At 40.6% G+C, this 21,663-nt stretch overlaps 1 protein-coding gene across 10 annotated transcripts in view; it reads right to left on the bottom strand.

The window, feature by feature from the left end:
- The window catches only part of ctbp2a (C-terminal binding protein 2a), a 304,686-nt gene that overhangs the window by 24,876 nt on the left and 258,147 nt on the right, over positions 1–21,663 (bottom strand). For all 10 annotated transcript variants that reach the window (XR_009507482.1, XM_059947716.1, XM_059947720.1 and 7 more), the window contains 2 exons: positions 20,272–20,416; positions 1,181–1,387 (listed from right to left, as the gene is read on the bottom strand). Coding sequence is in view for 9 of the 10 variants with exons in the window: in XM_059947716.1 (XP_059803699.1) it covers positions 1,181–1,387; positions 20,272–20,416 (352 nt within the window). In the remaining variant the exon portion in view is untranslated. The remainder of the gene's footprint in view (positions 1–1,180; positions 1,388–20,271; positions 20,417–21,663) is intronic.

Genomic DNA, 21,663 nt, shown 5'->3' with positions numbered 1-21,663 from the left:
GAATACCTAACTACAAGCTCAAACATCAACACGCTGCCAACCCATAATGCTTCAAATACACTAAATGTCCAGAGCTCATCAATAAACATTTTAAAATATAGTCAACAAGGTGTTTTGAACAATGTGTATTTAGATTACTTGCTTGTTTGAGGTTTAGCCAACTTGGACCAATCTTAACATCAAGACAAACATCGATCCTTATAACGCGAAGTCTGCACTACCTAGAGCATATTTCATGCAAATTATAGAATACATGCACATTGATAGAATGGGGTGAAATTATTAATACTTCAATTGGGAAATCATGGTTATTAAACCTTAGTTTTCCATCTTTTTCCACATTAATTGACCAAGGTTGAGAATCCTCATGCCTTGACTATTGTTTCTGTCTGATACACTGTAGATTGGATCTAGTTGATGTTGGGCTCTGAGGCAGACTAACTGAAACTTAATTATTTGAATCACTCCTCTCTCCTTTTCTCTCTACTCCCTTATTTTTGCAACAAGTTTCAATTGTAGGAAAATTCTAGTTAAACTTCAGTCCATCAGACAATCCCCATTTATTGTCAATGATTTTGCTCTATCAACTCATTCACTTCCTTCAAAATTTTCTTCTGCAAAAAAACATTTCTGAGAAGTAATTTGTACTCAACCTCTACTGTGGCATTTCAAAATTAATGAACTGTCACTGTGATAAGCTTCCAATCAGCTGTAGTAATCTTAAATCTTCCCGATACTGCCTAGAGATGATTTTAACCAAGGCGACACTGTTATTTACGTCAGTAGCATCTGATGCTGCAAGGGAAAAGAATGGTGCTAACCACCACTACTTGTCAGATAGGAACGGGAGAATTACCTACTGGTATCCCATGGAAGCTGTCCTAATGATACCACTGTGAGATCCGACTACAATTCAAACCTAGTACATCTCCTCTGTTAGGCCAAACTTAGTGGGAATAGGTGCCACCTGGGAAAAGTGCATGGAAATAACTGAGTCCAGAGACAAGTTAGAGAAGACTTTGGAAAATTCCTTAAGCCCAGGAGTTAATTAGCTCATCAAGGTTAAGGCCCTGGAAGTGATTAAATGGCATTAAAATCTACCCATGACACTTGCACAGTAACACACAACTACCATATATAGGAATCAACTTTAACTTGTCTGTTCTTCCCTGTTGCTTACCAAAACCGATGAGTCCAAGTGTTTCGCCCCGGATTCTAGCAGCTCCTGATGCCACCTCTCTGATCTGCTCGACACTCTGTACTCGGGTCCCCTCACGCAGTGCCTGATACAGCCACGTGTTCCGTCGGTATAAGTTAAGAATGTGACAGAGAGTGGAATCGGCTGTCTCCTCCACAGCTGCAGCCGGGATGTTACACACGGCAATCCCTGTGCAAGACATGGCAGAACATAAATTTCAAAGTAAAGTTATTATCAACGTACACATACACTATAGAGTAACAAATTGTTACGCTATAATATTAATAAGAGGAACAAAACAAACAATAAATAATACTAAGAACATGAGTTGTAGAGTCCCTGAAACCGAGTCTATGAGTTGTGGAAGCAGTTCAGTGTTGGACTGAGTGAAGTTATCCCCTCCAATTCAGGAGACTGGTTGTTGAACGCTATTAACTGTTGCTGAACGTGGAGGTGTGGAACCCACGGCTCCTGTACCTCCTTCCCAATGGCAGCAGTGAGAACAGAATGTGGCCTGGATGCTGGGATCCTTGACGATGGATGCTGCTTTCCTGGGTCAGTGCTCCTTGCAAAAGTGCCTAGTGGTGGGGAGGGTTTCTCCTGTGTTGGACTTGTGGTATCCATCAATCTTTGTGGGCTTTTTCATTCCTGGTCAAAGGTCTTTCCATACTAGGCTGTGGCTGTGGATGGGGGGAGTTGTTGCAATCTGAAATCAAATGCTGTTTCTTCATCCACAAATGAGGAATATGGAATCAAAGTAAAAATCAAATGTTTAATGGTGCCTTTCAGGGGGCACATGTACAGAGAACTGAGTGATACAACTCAAAAACAAAAGGCGTGATTTGTGCCCCAGTTCCCAAGGCACTGGCAGGCACTTCCCACTGGTGGCTTTGAGGCGGAAGGCAGTGGCCAGCTTGGGATCACAGAGGGGGCAGCAGCTAGTCTGCGTACACAGATTGGGGGCAGTGCTTGGAATAGGGACTGGTGGCAGGTTTGGGGTCCTGGAGAGAGTCCCCTGTCATTTACGCTGCTTGAAGGCATTGCAAGGATACTGGGGTTGGGATAAGTGGGATTTTAAAGATGGAACGTGGAATTCGACTGGAGGCAAAGGTTGTAGGTTATGCAAAGAATTAGGAGACTCATCTTGTCTCAAGGTTGGAAGCACAAACTTTCGACAACTGTTTTAAAAATATACTTTATTAATGGCCAGCATGACCCACCGTTCAGTTGTGCTGAGAAAACCCAACATCAGGAGGAACTACTACAGACCAATTCATTTAATCATTTTCAGTTCTTTTATTTTAATTTTGTTTTCACGTGGTTTACAAACTATACTCTGCTAAAGACATCTTCAACATCAGTTTTACAGTCCCATGGTTAAATAGGCTTTCTTGAATGAAGCCCAGGAGTACTAATCCATTCAATTTTTCAGCATGTGCTGTAACTTCACCACATTTTGCCTGAGGATGTAGATTTAACCCAGGACATGGTTATTCTCCTACACAGGTTCATATTCTTCCGCCTAAATCAAGACATGTACTGCTGCCAGTCAGAAGAAGAATCACAGCATGGACTGACTGTATCCTCACCCAATGACAAAACTCTTCACTTTTCTGTCAATGCGCAGGAAAACATGACTTATTTCATGATCTGCACTAGCTGGCTGAAGATGAGATTGTCATTAAATTGAAGATTTTGCTGTGAGTTACTGTAGAGCTGTTGACTTTATTCATTGAGCCACCATAGGAATGACTAAACATAGTTTTAAAAATCTGATGTAACATCATAACTGGCTTCTAGTCTCCCTGTGAGATAGGTTACATCTCTCTGTCTCCTGTTACTGTGAGAGCACGCGCGCACCTGTGGCATATTGGACTGTTGGGTAAACAAGTTTTTATTGACCGCAGATCATGGCCTCCCTTTGGGTGCTTTGCTATTGTTTGTTGGGTGGTGGACTCCGATGCTTTTTTACTGAAATGGATAGGGGTGAGGGAGGAGGCTGATGCTTTTGCTGCTGCTTATGCGGGAAGGCGAAGGGGGCTTTGGTGCTCTAACGTTTTTCTGTCGTTCATTCTTTTGCAGTTGTTTTTTATGGATGTCTGTGAAGACTAAATATTTCAAGTTGTATACTGTATACATTCTCTGATAATAAATGGAACCATTTGATTTGATATGCACTTCTTGTCTCGTTTTCCCAATTAGAAATTCCCACGGTTGGGTTTATAATAGGATCTGCTTAGGAGCTCAATACCACCACATGTGCTTTACACCAGCAACTAGATGCTGTACTTGGCTTCAAAATTCATTCCATTCAGAGCTACAGTACAACACGATCAATACGACAATTTCACTGCAGATGAACCCTGCATTGGCCCTTACAGACGGGCACAATTGCATTGTGAGTGACGTACCTGGCCAGTGTAATTATAAGTATCAACTCAAAAGTATATGATATAAATAGAAATGTCAAAGTCCTGGATTACATCATTATTCAAATTGAGCCTAGATGATAAAGCTGCAATACAACTGAAGACTACAATTGATTTTGGCTCAGTCTGTGCACTGCAATTGTGAACTGATTATTTTTTTATTTAATGTCATCTTACAAACAACTATTATTAGGTAGAAGGACTGGGAATGTAATCTGCTTCTATACACTCACCAATAAAACTCACCACATGGATGCTCGGAAATGACAATCTAATCACCGTGCCTTTAGCAACTCATATCCTACTCTCTGGAATGCCTCCTCTGAATCTTGCCGACTTTCTCCTACGGTTCTTGAAACCAGGAAGAATGTCTCCATCAGTCAGATACTGCATCCTGGCTGTCTAGATGCCCAAGCATGGGCAGTAGAATATGGAGCGCAAGGTGCTGCCCAAGTAGCAAGCCCCCCCTCTCCACGCACCTGATGAACCCAGAAGAACATCAGAGACCGATTCAGTTTGGTCTCAGCAGCATTGCAGGACGTTGCCAGTCAGTGGTAAGCTCTATGTAGGAGGTTTGAGATCTTGAAACCAAACACCTGGAAAATCTTTTGTTTAAACTCTTAATCTCTCCCTCAGTGGCATAATATTCACTCTCAGTGTGAATCAAGAATCAGATATGAATAATGGACACTTGGACAAACCTCCAGATGCCCTCAGTGACCCATGTAAGATCAAAAGACGAAGGAACAGATTTAGGCCATTTGGCCTGTAGGATTTGCTCTGCAATTCCATCATGGCTGATTCATTACCCCTTCCAATTCCTTTCTAACTTCTCCCCATAACATGCGGCGTTGTTACTAATCACGAACCTATCAACTTCCACTTTAAATATCATGTCTAAAGAATCATTCAGTGCCTTCATGAGAGTCGACAAAAAAGGTTTTGAAACATTGTTGAGGGAGTGAACTTGAGGCATTCTTACCAATCTCTAAAGTATCTCTGTGGTAGTTTAGAAAGTTAAAATGAAATTTATCTCAATATTTCCGTAGGAAATAATTATTCAAGCTACAGCTGAACCTTCATTTCCAAGCCAATAGCAGAATAATTCTATTAGGATAGATATGAAGTTCCTTGATGCTTGTAAGTTGAAAATCCATACAGGAGTTCAGCATTCATTGGGGTATCATCATGCACAAATCCCTCTGTATCTTCTTTCACGTAGCAGCATTCTCCCTGAGACAGATGGGTTACTCATAGGTTCCCTGCTTTCCTCCCACGTTACAAAGATGAGCAGGTTAGTAGAATACCTTTCTGTGAATTGTAGTATGTAGATAAATGGGAATTGTGGAATATGAGGAGAATAACAAAGGGATCCTTTTAGATGTAAATCCTTTTAAATGTAAATATTTTATGATTGGCATGCACTTGCTGCTCCAAAGGGTCTTGCTGGATCACTGCATAACACCATGACTTTTATCAGTTTCTTTCTTAACCAGGCACAACCTGAGCAACTAAATATTTATTTATTTAGCTATTGAGATACAAAAGCAATAGGCCCTTCCAGCCCTTCAAGACACCCTGCCCAGCAACCACCAATTTAATCCTAGCCTAATTACAGGACAATTGACAAAGACCAATTAATCTCTCAACTGGTACATCTTTTGACTGTGGGAGGACACCGGAGCTCCCAGAGGAAACGGAGAGAAAGTACAAACTCCTTACAGGCAGCGGTGGGAAATGAACCCCATCACCTGTACCATAAAGCATAGTGCTAACCACTATGCTACCATGCCACCCTACGGGAGATCCTTCTTTCCTTTTGGGAAAAGGTTTATAAAGTGTGTCTAAGAAAATTAATCCACAAACTCTGGTGTTCCTAAAGGGAAAAAAAATCACTGTTTGTTGCTTATGAAAATGAGTAAGAAAGTAGCCGAATATTTAACACCTTAATCGCATTGGATGAAGCATAGACCAGTTGTGCTGAAGGCCCTTTTGGCTTGTACAATTTTTTTACCCTTTTATTATTCTATCCTGGATAAGTATTCTAAAATTACTCCATATTTCCTGAAATGGGCAGATGGAGAGCTTGTTCCTCAGGGTAGCTTCTAGCCTCAAATCGGCAGTCTGGAGTGGCCAGACTTCTAAAGATTCCCGCCTTCCACAATAAAGTCTTCAACAGAGTATAAACTTGTGCACCCTTCTCTCGGCACCGTATGGTGCACCGAGTCAAAAAAGTCAAAAAAAAAAGCGTACAAAGTTAAGCTGCCAGGCACTGAATAGAGCCATAAATAAATGGAACAACTGCAGATGTTAAGAGTATTAGTTAGAAAATATAAAATGCCCCATTGAGAATAATGTTTAGCAAGTGCTTAGTTCAGTATCAATATTTAAAAGCCACAATTCTGTTAATGCTGTTTTTGTTGTTGAGGCGGAATGTAATGGCAACAGAAATGCAATATAAATATCACATCGGCAGCAGTCTCCCTGCTAGTCCTAGAAAGCATTACTATCCATCACTGTCACTTGAAAGTAGAACTGGCAGGCTGATGCTTGCAGTTGTAGCCGCAGTTTGTAACTAACAGTGTTAAGTGGTAAATGCTTCGACCTCTGAAGAAAGAGTGCTCCTCAGGGGATATTTACACTCTTCCAATCTGTCAGACACTGTACATCTGTCGTATATACGTATGCTGGAATTTAGCAGAATTGCAAGGTTAGCCACATACACTTAACCAACAGTGAATAAACAATTCTCTGGACTACTTATAGACTGTATTGAATAGAAAGAACAGCTATGGGAGAAAGGAGGATTTAACATTTCTTCAATGCCCTTCTTCTTCTCCTGGGTTGATGCTTACAAGTTGGTTATTGCTCCCATTTCCCTTTGCTGCTTTTAGCAGACAGGTACCCATAGCATTTAATGTTTAGGTAGGTTTTGATGACTCACAACAAGCACGATTAAAAATATCTTGACTGGTTAATGACAAAGCAATGTAACAAGTATAGAAAGTTCTAGGTCCTTCTCAGGTGAAAAAAATGATAAAATAGTGAATAGTGTTAACTTAGATAATAAAAATAGAAGATGCAAGAAAAATGCAGCAGTTCAGGCAACATCTGTAGAAAGTGTAACAGATAATTAACATTTCAGGACTGGGACCCATTATATTTACAGTTTTTTAGCAGCTGTGGTTTTATTGACATGCATTAACTCAGACAGCGGTGTTAACCTCACAGTCTTACTCTGTGTGCTTCTATGGAGTGGAATCAAACAGCCTCGACAAGTCAGTGTTCCTGATGTGTGCTGAATTAACTGCTCTTTCGGTCAGGTCAGAGTTGGTTGTTCCCCAACTGCAGCCTTGGGCTAGAAAAAGAGAATTGCTTTTCACTTGAGAAAAGCTCAAGCGTGGAGGCAAGATCGGGCTCCCATTGCTCACTGTCACTCACTGTAGTGATTCAAGGATGTGCAATCAACATTCGGTTAAGATACAGCAATGTTGCCAATATTTTCATTGGCGTCACTATCTCATGGAAAGAATAAATGGGACAACTAGAATTGTTTTGCTTAAAATGTGTGGAATGGTCAATAATAACTTGAAACATTTTGTGGGCCTTTGTGTGTGGTGCATTAATGGAACTAATAGGATCAATTTAAAGCGGGGTCCCCAACCTGGGAACCTTACCATTACACAGTTAATGGTAAGGCTTCACGGAATAAAAAAGGTTGGGAACCCCTAATTCATAGGCATATAATGCAGCTTTAAAGGCGGCAGAGTGGAGATTCATCCTGGTTATGCGACCACTGATGCCAGGCAGACAATCCCTGAAGAGTATTGATAATGGCTGCGGTCACCAGTCTTGTAAAGAAGCCGCACAGAAGAAGGCAGTGGCAAACCACTTCTGTAGAAAAATATGCCAAGGACAATTATGGTCACCATGACTGCCTAAGTCTTGCAACACAGCACATAAGATGATGATGAACACAACTTTTAAAACTCAAGCGATTAGCAATGGGAAGGTGTATCTGTGACAAAGATAGCAAGTAAGTGGATCGTCGCTTCAGTTAACATCAATGCATCTGAAAATGGGTATTGAGTATGACAGGTCTTTTCTCCACACACATCTGAACTGTATTACAAAAATGATATTGTATTTGTAGAGCATTTTTAAAGCAGAAATATTTTCCAAAGCAAAATAAGGTGTTGAGCCAATAGAGGAAGTATCATAATCTTGCCTTGTCTAAGGAAGCAGAAATCTGAATAAAGGCATGTTTTTCCTAGAATTGAAAACATTAGATTTTATTTCTAATAATGAAGGGTTAAAATAGATGGAAACAGTTTAAAGGATAAGTGACTGTGATAGGATACAAGATTAAATATAACATAGGATAATGTTATTTTTTATATGGGTGGTTGGGGCACTGTCAAATGCTAGTGTTTGGTGAAGCAAGTATGTCAGATTTTTAATATGTTATACAACTCATTAAAGGGAAAGGAGATTAATGGGAAGGAAGCATGCGATTATGTCTAATGTTTGCAAAGAAGATACAGCTACATGGAATTCTTGGACAAAGTGGTTTGACATTATGTTATAACTTATGTTTAATTATGAAGTATCTTGGAGAAGGAAACTGAGGTGAAGAAGTGATAGGGATTGGAGCCAAAATTCTGAAGTGTATGCCATTGATGGCATTAAGTTCCAGCTACCAGAGTAGGTCCAAAAGAGGGGATGAAAAGAGGTCAGAGATGGCAAATGGAGGGGTGGGGAATAAGACTTCAGGTCTGAAAAAGACCCTAAGAAATTGGTGAGGCATCACACAGTGATCAGTTTTGAGTAGACAGTGTGGTGAAAGTACCAGATATGAGAGCAATTACACAAAGCCTGACTGAGTGTCAGGAGAGGGGTAGAGGTAGGACTAGAAAGATTAAAAATTTAAAAAAACGGATGTTATGAAAACTAAAAAGATTACAGTTAGAGAGGGCATAACAATCACTCACTTGTCGCAGAATATGCTTACTTCAATTTCAAGAAAGTTGTAACTTAGCTAGACATTATGTTAATTAAAAAAACAGAAAATGCTAGAAACATGCAGCAGGTTAGGCAGCATCAGTGGAAAGCGATTTGATTCAGATACCCAATCACAAACAAGAGAAAATCTGCAAATGCCGGAAGTCCAAGCAACACACACACACACACACACAGTGCTGGAGGAACTCAGCAGACCAGGCAGCATCTACAGAAAAGGGTACAGTCTGAGTTTCAGGCAGAGACCCTTCATCAGGACTTCCAGCATCCTTGATTTTCTCATTATATTTGTGAGCAATTTGATTTTCAGTGACTGGTTTGAGGTATATTTTGATATATCTGTTTCCCTATGCCCATATTTTGATGGGATTTCACAATGCTGGGTTTTACTTTCTACTAAGTTGTGCTTTCAGATAGTGAGAAACGAATGTTTGAATTGCTACATATGCTGGGCTGTTTGCACAATGGGATATTTAACAAAAACCTCAGCAACCAGCAGCCCAGAATACCTGGTAACAGCTCCATCTCTGCGGAGCCACCTGCATCACTGTCTGACCTGACAGCTTATGCTATCAAAAACTTGTTTCACAATTTTTGTCTCCAAAACCAGATATTTAAGAAGACTGACATAGATTTACTTAAATATTAATAGAATTTTAGAAAGTGAAACTTATAACAACATAAAATTGCAGAGAAGTGAAATGAACAAAGTTCAACTAAACAAGTGATTAGCGCAATGCTACATAGCTAGGCGATCACCAATCAGGATCAACTCTCGCCGCTGCCTGAAAAGCATTTGTGTGTTCTCTCCATGACCATGTGGGCTCTTTTGAGCACTCTGGGTTCCTCCCACATTCCAAAAGTGTATAGTTAGGGTTAGGGTTAGTGGGTTGCTGGCAATCTATGCTGCCGTTAGAAGCATGACAATCCATGAGCACCGTCGCCGGCACAATCTCGATGCTTTACACCGCGTTTCAATGTACATGCGATAAATAAATAAAGATAATCTTTCATATTTCTCTTTCTACTTAATACCATAATTAGGCCTTTGGGCCCATCGAGTCTGCTCCTTCGTTTCATCATGACTGATCCATTTTCCCTCTTAGCCTCAATCTCCTGGCCTTTTCCCCGATTCCCTTCATGCCTTGACCAATCAAAAATCTATCAACCTCTGCTGTAAATATACATAAAGACTGGGCACCAACAGCTGCCTGTTCACTGAATTCCACAGATTCACCACTCTTTGGCTAAAGAAATTCCTCCTTACCTCCATGCTAAAAGGAAGCCCCTCTATCTGAGACTGTGTCCTCTGGTCCTAGATCATCAAATATTAAGTTTGATACGCCAGTCGTATGAAGGTAAAAGACCAGACACAAAGAGTAACCAGGTGCTCAGCACAGAACATTATGGAATGATTAAAGACTCAGAGATGAAGACCCAAACTGATCTTGCATGTGTTCTGCATCGGTGTCCTGTAGTGTGCAGGCTGGGATGATGTTCGTATTGCAGTATGGCAATGGCTCTGTACAAACCGTCCATCAGCTGCCAAAGCCATCAAAGCAAGATGATGCATAGTTACATTTCTGGTGCAATGCTAATCTTCAAAGAAATGTGCTCAAAAGAATTACAAATTATTTCTTTTATAACTTGCTGTTGCTTATCTACCGTTGCATCTTTGAATCTAATTTCCCCAAAGCAATGTGGCCTTCGACCGTCTTGTGTTGATCTGTTGAAATTTAAGATCCTCATTTCAAGCTCAAGTTCAAAATGAAATTCCATGTTATGAGCACTCTTCCCCAGAGAATCCATTACTGTAAGATTACTAATCTATCCTGCTTCATTACATAAAGTGCTCTGTTCCCTAGTTGATTCCTTGACATCTGTTTGCAGAAAATGGTCTCAGATGTATTGCATGAATTGTCCTACTTTTACTAATTTGGTTTGCACACTGTTTAGGAAGATTAAGGTCCCCAATGATTATTGCTTATCCTTTTTTCATGCTCGTTTCATTTAATCCAACAAAGCATACTTCACCCAACACTATGATTACAGTCCCACTCTTGGTCACCTTGCATTCCTATAATGATCATTAGATAAAGTCCACATACTTCTATTTATGTCATTAATTCCTCTACCTTGTTTAAACATTTTCCACAGTCATACATATCACTGCTAACTTTAATGCTTTACTATTTCTCACTGTTTGTGTGGACGGGAGGGAAATAAGCTACAGAGAGCTGTAAACCTAGTCAGCTCCATCATGGAAACTGGTCTCTGTTGTATCCAGGACACCTTCAAGGAGTGATGTTTTAAAGAGGCGGCATCCATCGCCCAGGTCGTGCCTTGTTCTCATTACTACCATTGGGAAGGATGTACAGGAGCCTGAAGGCACTCACTCAACGATTCAGGAACAGCTTCTTCCCCTCTGCCATCTGATTCCTGAACAGACATTACACCCACTAGCTCACTACTTTTTATTTTTCCCTTATTATTATGTATTGCATTGTACTGTTGCCACAAAGACAACAAATTTCACAACATATGCTGGTAATAGTAAACCTGATCCTGATGTGGCACAGTCACCGGTGCACTACCTCCATTATTATAATGTACATTCTCCTGATGCAATCTGCTTACTTTTACCCATATCACTACTTTTCACTACAGCTTTGGCTTCTCAGAATTATTATTATTTGCCTGCTCTTCCCTCCAACCATCTTATTTGTCTCCAATTATTAATTATCCTAATAGGTTGATTTGTTGTGATGGAGGTTCCAGTTAGAGTTGAGTCTGTTCTAGTTTGCTTTCTCCATCAATGGCAACAGTAAACTTGTGGCATCTTCTGCTCTAATTACACAGTCATGCACTTAAACCTCTAATTTCCTTGACAAAATGCTAATTTGCATGTAGTTTAGGACACAAAAAAAAACAGAGATCACCACCTTCCACAAATGTGAGATGTTTTTTGAACATTAACTAGAGCTTTTCATTTCCTCAATGGAACCTCAGGTTTATATCATCCCATGTTGTTGATTATTGTAGAGGTCAAAGTTGAACCTCTCCCCAACACCCAATCTCCTTGTTTCTTTTCCCCACAAATTTTATTCTCCAATCTATTTTATTTCCTTCTACACCATCAACACAACAGTGTTCAACACCATCAGTACTGATCAACAAGCCTCTGTACCTCCCTCTGCAACTGAATTCTTGACTTCCTTATCAGGAGAACACAGTCAGTGTACACTGGTAAACCGACCCCTACTCACTGACAACCAACATTGGCAGACCTCAAAGATGCATGCTTAACCTACTACTCTATTCTCACTACACTTATGACTTCCAGTCAAGAAGATGTCCATAATTAAGAACCCTCACCATCCAAGACATATCGGCTTCTCATTGCTACCATGAGGGAGGAGGTAAAGGAGCCTGAAGGTGCATACTCAGCATGTTTGATCCTTTATTTGTCAGGGTATGAAGGATTTTGGGGAAAAGGCAGGAGATTGGAACTGAGAGGGAAATGGATGAGCCATGATGAAATAACAGAGCAAATTCAATAGACCAAATGGCCTAATCCTGCTCCTATAACTTATGATCTTATGGTCTTCCACTCCACCATCAGATATCTGAATGATGAATCCCTGAACACTACCTCACTATTTTATCTCTTTTTGCCCCACTTATATTTCTCATTGTAAGTTACAGCAATTTTTAAATATTTTGCTCTGTACTGCTGCCTCAAAACAACAAATTTTACGACATATGTCAGTGATAATAGACCTGATTCCAATGCTAATAAATCCTATGTTTTCCTTTTTTAAAAAAAATTACACCAGTATACAATCAAAACCAATGAACTGTATCTTGTTCATCTCGTCTCTGCATATAGCACTGCTCTACAAGACTTTGCTTGCTAGAGTTACATTTTTTGAAGTGTGGCTATGTTGTTAAACAGACACACCAGCTGGCTAACGGTGTAAATGCATGCATCTACAGAGATGAAGAACCAGTTAATCTTGTTTTGGATTGAAGGACCCTCTGCAATTGGTGCTATATTCAGTAAATAGACAACAGAAGTAAAATAAGACATTGCAAATATAAATAGTGCAGAATACCAACAGTGCTAATATTTGCACTTTTCATTACTGTTCACTAAGCCCAGTCGGTAAGTAGTCATTGAAGCTGAGGAAGTCACTTCCACATTGCATCCACAAAACCATGCTTGAATAGTATTTTAACAAAAGAAATGTAACTGTAGGGAAACTGACTGTTTAAGGAGTGTCAAGAGAAATCCACAGCACATATATTGTAAGTCAAACAAATTCCTCTCAATGTGGTTTACTGAAGATGTAGCAAATCACGGGTCCAGGTACTTCTACGCTCCTTCAAAAGGACCAAAACCTTGTTGTAGTTTGGGAGCTTGTGTGCCTCAATGACCCAGAGATCTACGATGGCCGGAATCAGGGCTTTATGCTTTGGCCTCTGGTAGGGTCACCCATACCAAACAGGTCAAAGGACAGAGGCCAGTTTAAGAGTGGTCCACCGATCCTCCAGGTTTGAGGGGGTTCAGCTCAGGGCTAACAACCCTGACTGGTCAAGCAAAACTGTTATGGAAACAGCAATGAAGAATCCTTCTGCATCTGAGTGTGACGGTATTCCTGAGTCTCCACCCAGGACCTGCATGATTGACAGTAAACCGAGAGGAAGCGACTGACATGATAAAGGAAGCCATGAATACTTCCAGAGATGGAGCACGTTCATTGTTGCACTAAAGGCCAGCGGTGGAACATGCAAAAGAAGAAGAAATACTTCTACAGATGTACTGTTGCAAGTTTCCTGACTGGTTGCATCAAGGCCTGGTATGGCAATTGAGTGTGCAGAAATGAAAGAAACTGCAGAGAGTAGCGGGCTCAGCCCAATATATCAGGGGCACATCTCAGCCCATCATTGTTAGCATCCACATGAGGCGCTGCTTTAAGAAGGCAACATGTATGATCAAAGGTCTCCACCATCTGGGCCATGACACCTTCTCGCAGCTGTATGAGATACGGAAGCCAAGTCCCACATAACCAGGTTCAAGAACAGCTTCCATTCAACCACTTCATTCTTGAACCAATAGCCACAACCCTAATCATTATTTCAGTATAGCTGCATCATGACTATTTTGGTCACTTTACAGTACAATGGGCTTATTTTTGGTTTGAATTGTTGACTTTCATGCAAAAATTATGTATAGTATATACTTTTTCTTGTAAAAGCTGCTTATCTGATTCTAAATGTCCGTGATGCTGCTGCAGGAAAGTTTTTCATTGCAATTGGGCATGCATGTACTTGTGCATATGACAATGAACTCAACTTTGACTTTGGCAATCATATGAAGTTCATGGAAAGGGAATCATGTTTGACTAACTCACTGGAGTTCTTTAAAGTACTAACATATTGTGGATGAAGGGGAAAAGGAAGGTACTTCTGTGGATGTACCGTGGAGAGCATTTTGACAGGCTGCATCACTGTCTGGTATGGAGTGACTACTGCACAGGACCAAAAGAAGCTGCAGAGAGTTGTGGATTTAGTTGGTTCCATCTTAGGTACTAGCCTACAAGGTGCTCAAGACATCTTCAAGGTGCGATGTCTCAGAAAGGCAGCATCCATTATTAAGGACCCAGCACCCAGGGCATGCTCTTTTCTCACTGTTACCATGAGGTAAGAGGTACAGAAGCCTGAAGGCACACACTCAGCAATTCAGGAACAGCTTCTTCCCCTCTGCCATCTGATTCCTAAGTGGACATTGAACTCTTGAATACTACCTCACTTTTTTAATATACATTATTTTTGTTTTTTGCACAATTTTAATCTATTCAATACATGTTAACTGTAATTGATTGATTGCTTGATTTATTATTATATATTACATCGAACTGCTGCTAAGTTAACAAATTTCATGACACATGCCGGTGATAATAAACCTGATTCTAACATTCTGATTATGCTTACATATTAGAGTAAAGTGCCATTCGTTCATACATGCCACATCATATGCTGTAGGAAGTCATGGTCTTTCCATGACCCAGATTGTTATGGCAAATTTTTCTCCAGAAGTGGATTGGCATTGCCTTTTTCTGGGCAGTGTCTTTACAAGACTGGTGACCTCAGCCACTATCAATACTCTTCAGAGATTGTCTGCCTGGCATCAGTGGTTGCATCACCAGGACGTGATAAATATCAGCTGCTCATAAGACCATCCACCACCATCTGCTTCCATGGCTTTAGGTAATCCTTATTGGTGGAGAGGGGTCAGGGGAGGGTCCTAAGTGGGTGTTACACCTTATCCAAAGGCGATTTGCAAGCGAGTGAAGGGAAGGAGCGCCTTATACCTCCTTTGGTAGAAACGTATCTCCACTCCACCACCCAAAGGTGCCACATTACTGTTATTACAAAAAATGAAAGCTCAATGTATAGAAGTTACCATGGTGAAAAAGAGATTGGCTGCCTAACAGGAAAGAGGAAATACGGGTTTTTGGAAAGATGTAGCAAGTGGGTTCTCTACTTTCAATAGTTTATATAAATGACTTGGATGAAGGCATTAAAGGTTGTTAAATCTGCTGATAACACATAAGCTGTAAAGATGACATAATGATACAACAAAAGGACGTAGGTAGATAAAGTGAGTCATCAAGGTTCAGGCAAGTGGAGTAGAATGTAGTGAAAGCTAAAATCGCCAAATTTGTTAGAATAAAAGCCTATTATTTAAATGTTAAGAGATTGCAGATCTCTGAAATGCAGAGAGATTTCATTACCTTTGTGCATGATTTGCAGGTTAATATGCAGGTAAAGCAAGTAATCAGCAAAGCTACCGGACTGTTGTTGTTTATTATTAGAGTAATTCATTATTTAGAGTAGGGAGGTGTTGCTTCAGATACATGGCACAACAACCAGATCACATCTCAAGTTCTGTGTACTGTACTGTTCTCCTAATACAAGAAAGGATACAAATACATTGGAAGCAGTTCAGAGTAGGTTTACTAGAATAGCATCTGGCATAGGTAGGTTGTCCTAGGAGGTAAGGCTGGAGAGGCTAGTGTTGTATCTACTAGAATTTAGAAACATTAGATATTATTTGATTGGAACATACATTATCCTGACAGGATGACATCATCAAGACAGGATGGAAGTGGAGAGGATTTCCCTTGTGGGTGAAATTAGAACTAGGGACACTGTATAAAATAAGGGAATGACCACTTCAGAGAGAGGTAATTTTTTTTCATATCTCATTGGGTCTCGCCTTTTACTCAGTTGTATGAAGAGCATCTGAATAATGTTAAGGCAGAGATAAATAGGCAGTGATGTTACTGGGAGGAGTTAGGAATGCAGAGTTTTGGTCCTAATTAGATCAGCCATGATCTTACTGATCGGAGGAGGTAAGTTTGAGGGGCAGAGTGGCTTAATTCTTATGTTTAGATCTTCATACACGAGCCCTTTATTAAAAAAATGGTTCAGCATGAAGAAATCCTTTTTACCTCACTGTTTATAGTCATACTTCATGGAAACAGGCTCTTTAGCCCAACTGATCCATGTTGACCAAGAAAGCCAACTAAATTAGTCTCATTTCCCTATGTTTAGCCCGTATCCCTCACAACCTTTCCTATTCATGAACTGTCTATGTGCCTTTTAAATGTTGCTAATGTACCTACCTCAGCCATCCTGAGGCAGCTTATTCCAAATATCAATACCCTCTGGGTGAAACAGTTGTCGCTTAGGTTCCCATTGAATCTCTCTTACCTCGTCCTAAGCTCATGTCCACTTTGTCTCAATTTCCCAATCCTGGGAAAAAGCACTGCACATTAACCTCTGTTCCTCATGATTTTTGTTTCACCTCTGTAACACAACCCCTCATTCTCTTGTGCTCAAACAAGAACAGCCCCAACCTCCTCAACATCTCTTATAACTCAGCCCTCGAATCCCAGTGACATCTTCATGACTCACCTCTGTACTCTTCTCAGCCTCATTAAAACTGAACACAATACAGTATTCCAGTTCAACTCCAACAATATACAACTACAATCTTACATCCCAGCTTCTATATTCAATGCCTTGAATGAAAGCTAACACGTCAATTTTTATAGGAGTCCCATTGAGAGAGCCCTGGCCAGCTGGATCACTGTCTGGTGTGGGAACTGAAAGGCATCTGACCACATGTCCCCAAAAAGGACTGCGAGGACTGCTGAGAGGATCAGCAGGGTCTCTCTTTCACCTATTAGAGATATTTATCAGGAGCGCTGCATACACAGGGCCTTAGCATTGTCAATGATCATTTCCATCCATCCAACAGACTCTTTGACACCAACCCCCAACCATCAGGCAGGAGGTACTGTAGCATTAGGACAAGAATTGTCCAGGCCATAAGATACTGAACAACCTGCCACAACCCAGGTCTCAACACATGTGAAGTGCCAATAATGTTATACTGTTTACTTATTAACTTGTATCGTCTATGCACCTTATTATTTGTTAATTGATTTGTGGTAATATTACTTTATGTGTTATGTATGTGAGTTATATGTACACCGTGTTTTGTACACTGGTGTGGAGGAATTTTGTCTCGTTTGGCAGTGTATATATGTATGGTTGAGTGTCAATAAACTTCAACTTGAACTTGACATCTTCACCACACTATCTACTGTGACAGCACTCTCAGAGAATCATCTACTTGCATTCCTCAATCTCTCCATTTTACAATACTCTGCAAGGTCCTACAGTTGACTGTCAAACATTATTACCCTGATTTGTTGCCTTTCCAAAAACAACACTTAGCTAAAGTAAATTCCATTTGGAATTTCTTACTTATCAAGTAAAACAGAGATCATAGTTCCACTAATGTGCCTAACTCTGTAGGTCTAATTCCTTTATCCAACACATATAATTGTTCTTATTCTCAAAGTACCACATTGTCTTGACCCTCTGAGCAACCCAGAATCTAAATAGGAATAAACTGTTAAAGATTTCAGTTCCAGGAACTGTGTGTTCTGAATTAGCTTGCTCCACTATCACAGCAAACAATATTAAGCAAAATATTTAGGTAATAACCAATTAAAATGCACCTTTACATTCAACATTGTATCCCATTTAAAACAAATCAGACATTACAACTTGGTTCTTTGTTCAGTTTTTAATCTGGCATACACTTAAATTAGCATCCTTTAATCATCAACAATAGTCAGGGCTGTTTTAGAGAGCGCAGTTTATTAAGGGCACACTGCCAAATCACTCTTATGACCTTCAGTTTGGTGCAAGTCTTCTTTACAAGTAGTACTGAAGACTAAATAACGACTTGATTCCATGAGTTGGATTCTTTCAAAGTACTAATGGTAAAAATACCAAACTTTCTTTTCTTGATCAAATGCACTGCTGCTCTTCCATTAGAAAAGGAAGAATATCTTCTAAAGGAATTCAGAAATTGTATTATCCTCGTGCTAAACTGGTGTCCATCATAGGGTTATAGAAAAATACAGCACAGAAACTGGCCCTTCAGCCCATTTAGTCTATGCTGAGCCATTTAAACTGCTTACCCCATCAACCTGCACCAGGACCATAACGGTCTATGACCTACCATCCATGTACCTCTCCAAACTTCTCTTAAATGTTGAAACCAAACTTGCATGCTCCACTTGTGCTGGCAGCTCATTCCATACTCGCATGACCCTCTGAGTGAACAAGTTTCCCCTCATGCTCCCCTTAAACTTTTCACCATTCACCTTTAACCTACGGCCTCTGTAGTCCTACCCAACCTCAGTGGAAAAAGCTTGCTTGTATTTACCCTCTCTATACCCATCATAATCTTGTATACCTCTATCAAATCTCCTCTCAATCTACTATGTTCCAAGGAATAAAGTCCTAACTTATTCAATCTTTTCTTATAGCTCAGGTCCTCCAAACCTCACAACATCCTTGTAAATTTTCTCTGTACTCTTTCAACCTTATTTACATTTTACCTATAAGGTAGGTGACCAAAACTACATACTATACTCCAAATTAGGCCTCACCAACATCTTATACAACTTCAACATAACATCCCATCTCCTGTACTCAATACTTTGATCTTTTGGCTGAGGTGCCAAAAGATTTCTTTAGAACCCAATTGGTCAGTGATGCTATTATCAATGAACTATGGACTTGTATTCCCAGATCCCTTTGATCTACCACAGTGTCCTACCACTCACTGTTTAAGACCTCCCTGATTGGTTCTACCGAAGTGTAACACCTTGCACTTGAATGCATTAAATCTAGCTTTGGGTTGTCTCAAGTTACTCTTTGTACTTGTTTAGAAACTACCTTATCCTGTATTACAACAATTACCTAACTCAGCTGGACAGCTGTGCTCTCTGCCAGACTCCTCTGATAGTTATTTAATATTGATTTAGAAACACATTGTGAAACAGGTCCTACTGGCCCACCAAGCCAGGCTGCCCAGCAACCCACCAATTTAACCCAAGCCTAATCACAGGATGATTTACAATGACCAATCAACCTACTAACCAGTACATCTTTAGACTGTGAGAGGAAACCTATGCATTCACAGGAAGGATGTACAAACTTTCTTACAGATGCCCTGAACTGTAATAGCGTTTACAAACGCCAGATTTTTCTGTAAAAAATGAAATACAAATGAAATACATCATTTTTTATACTGTATATATGTTTGAAATCGCCCAAGGAATTTCTCCAACAGACACTTAGAAGGAAAATTTAGCAGCAAGACTTGAATCTCCCAGTGGGTACCTTTGAACACATGGAGTAAGACATGTATACTCTATGAGGTCATTGCTTAAACTCTGGAACTCATAATTCCAGAAGATTTTTAATTGCTTTGGTAAACCACAATCTAGCACAGGTAACTTTTGCTCACAAATTTTCCATGCAATGGCGTCAGTACAAAGTTATAAAGACTTTTACATCTGTAATTCACATTTGTTATTCTGATGAACACAGTGTTGTGTTTTAAATGGTGTAAACATGACAAAAAATCTTTAGCTTCCATCAGCTGCAATTTGGAACAAGAAATGACCCATGGCAGCCCATTCTTACAAAAAAAAAGCAGTGATTTGTGGCTAATGTGCCAAGATACAGGCAGACCCAATGAATGCGAGGCCATGTCTCTTGTCTGAGCATATTCAGTGAATGTGAAAGGATAGATGACTAGGAGTGGTAATTGCAATGATCCTTTATCTTCCTCAGACACAGAGAGACGCACGGGCAAATTGCAGCAGCACCACCATCTTCTGAGCAATAAATTATCAATTGCTTCATCTAACATTGCTGACGCACTGGGAAAAACACAATTGTGGCGTTTCCAGACGAGGAGTGGCAGCACAGCACACGTTCAGTTACTTTTCTCAAAACAATTCTCACTTGGGTACCGCAGAGCCTTGCCAAATTGTTTCTACTCATTAGATTGCCTGTGCTTATAATTCATGCAAGACATTACTTGCTCCTTTAATGAATTATAGACACTCTTTAGTGATGTTTTGCATCTGTTCCATTGCAGACTCATAAATGACTTTGCAAATCACATATTACAAATATATATGAAAAGGTAGTTTTGAAAATTATTGCTTGGACTTGACTCACCGAGCTCTCCTGCAGTCTTCACATCAATGTTGTCATATCCACTGCCTATCCGTACAATTATTCGCAGGGCTTTGAACTTTTCCAGATCTTCTCTCGTCAGGGTAATATTGTGGTACATTAATGCACCTACGGCTTCATTTAAAACCTATACAGAGAGAAGAATTATTAACTACAGTTAATATAAAGAGACGTGATGGTTGATTCAGTGCCAACTTTAGCCCCACGAGTTTTGAATAAACCATCTGCAAAGATGCATACATCTGAAGCTCTAAAATGATAGAAGAGGCTAATTGGTTTCATATGTATAAACTTTGTTTGTTGAACTCCAATGCTATGTTTCACTACAAAAGCATTTATAGGTAGCAAAGCTCCCCAGTTTCCACCAATGCATAAATTCAAAGTATAGCAACACACACAAAATGCTGGAGGAACTCAGCAGGCCAGGCAACATCATGGAAGAAAGTACAGTCGACATTTCGGGCCAAGACCCTTCAGCAGGACTGGAGAAAAGAAGTTGAGGAGTCAGAGTAAGAAGGTGAGGGGAGGGGAGGAAGAAACACAAGGTGATAGGAGGGGTAGGAGGGCAGGGTGAAGTAAAAATCTGGGAAGTTGATTGGTGAAAGTGGGCTGGAGAAATGGGAATCCGACAGGAGAGGGCAGAAGGCCATGGAAGAAAGGGAAGGGGGTGGAGCAGCAGAGGGTGGTGATGGGTGGGTAAGGAGATAATGTGAGAGAGGGAAATGGGAATGGGGAATGGTAAAGGAAAGGGGAGGCGTTACCGGAAGTTTGAGAAATCTATGTCCATGCCATCAAGCTGGTGGCTACCCAGATGGAATTTAAGGTGTTTCTCCAACCTGAGTGTGGCCGCGCACTGACATGTCAGAATGGGAATGGGAAGTGGAATTAAAATGGGTGGTCACTGGGAGATCCTGCTTTTTCTGGTGGACGGAGCATAGGAGCTCAGTGAAGTGGCCTCCCAATCTACACTGGGTCTCACTGTTATACAGGAGGCCACATTGGCACCATCAGATACAGTACAATAGGTGACCACAACAGACTCACAAGTGAAGTGTCAACTCACCTGGGGAGAACTGTTTGGGGCCCTGAATGGTAGTGAGGGAGGAGGTGTAGGGGCAGGAGTAGTACTTGTTCTGCTTGTAAGGATTAGTGCCAGGAGGGAAATCAGCGGGGAGGGATGAATGGACAAGGGAGTTCCATGGGAGTGATCCCCACGGAAAGCAGAAGGGGGGGGGGGGTAGTCGTGTTTGGTGGTGGGATCCCATTAGAGATGGCGGAACTTACGGAGAATTATGTGCTGGACGTGGAGCTTGGTGGGGTGGTAGATGAAGATAAGAGGAACCCTACCCCTGGTGGGCTGGTGGGCAGACATGT

This window comes from Hypanus sabinus, chromosome 22, assembly GCF_030144855.1.
Source record: "Hypanus sabinus isolate sHypSab1 chromosome 22, sHypSab1.hap1, whole genome shotgun sequence".
Classification (NCBI taxonomy): Eukaryota; Metazoa; Chordata; class Chondrichthyes; order Myliobatiformes; family Dasyatidae; genus Hypanus; species Hypanus sabinus.
This window is presented reverse-complemented; position numbering and strand designations above follow the sequence as displayed.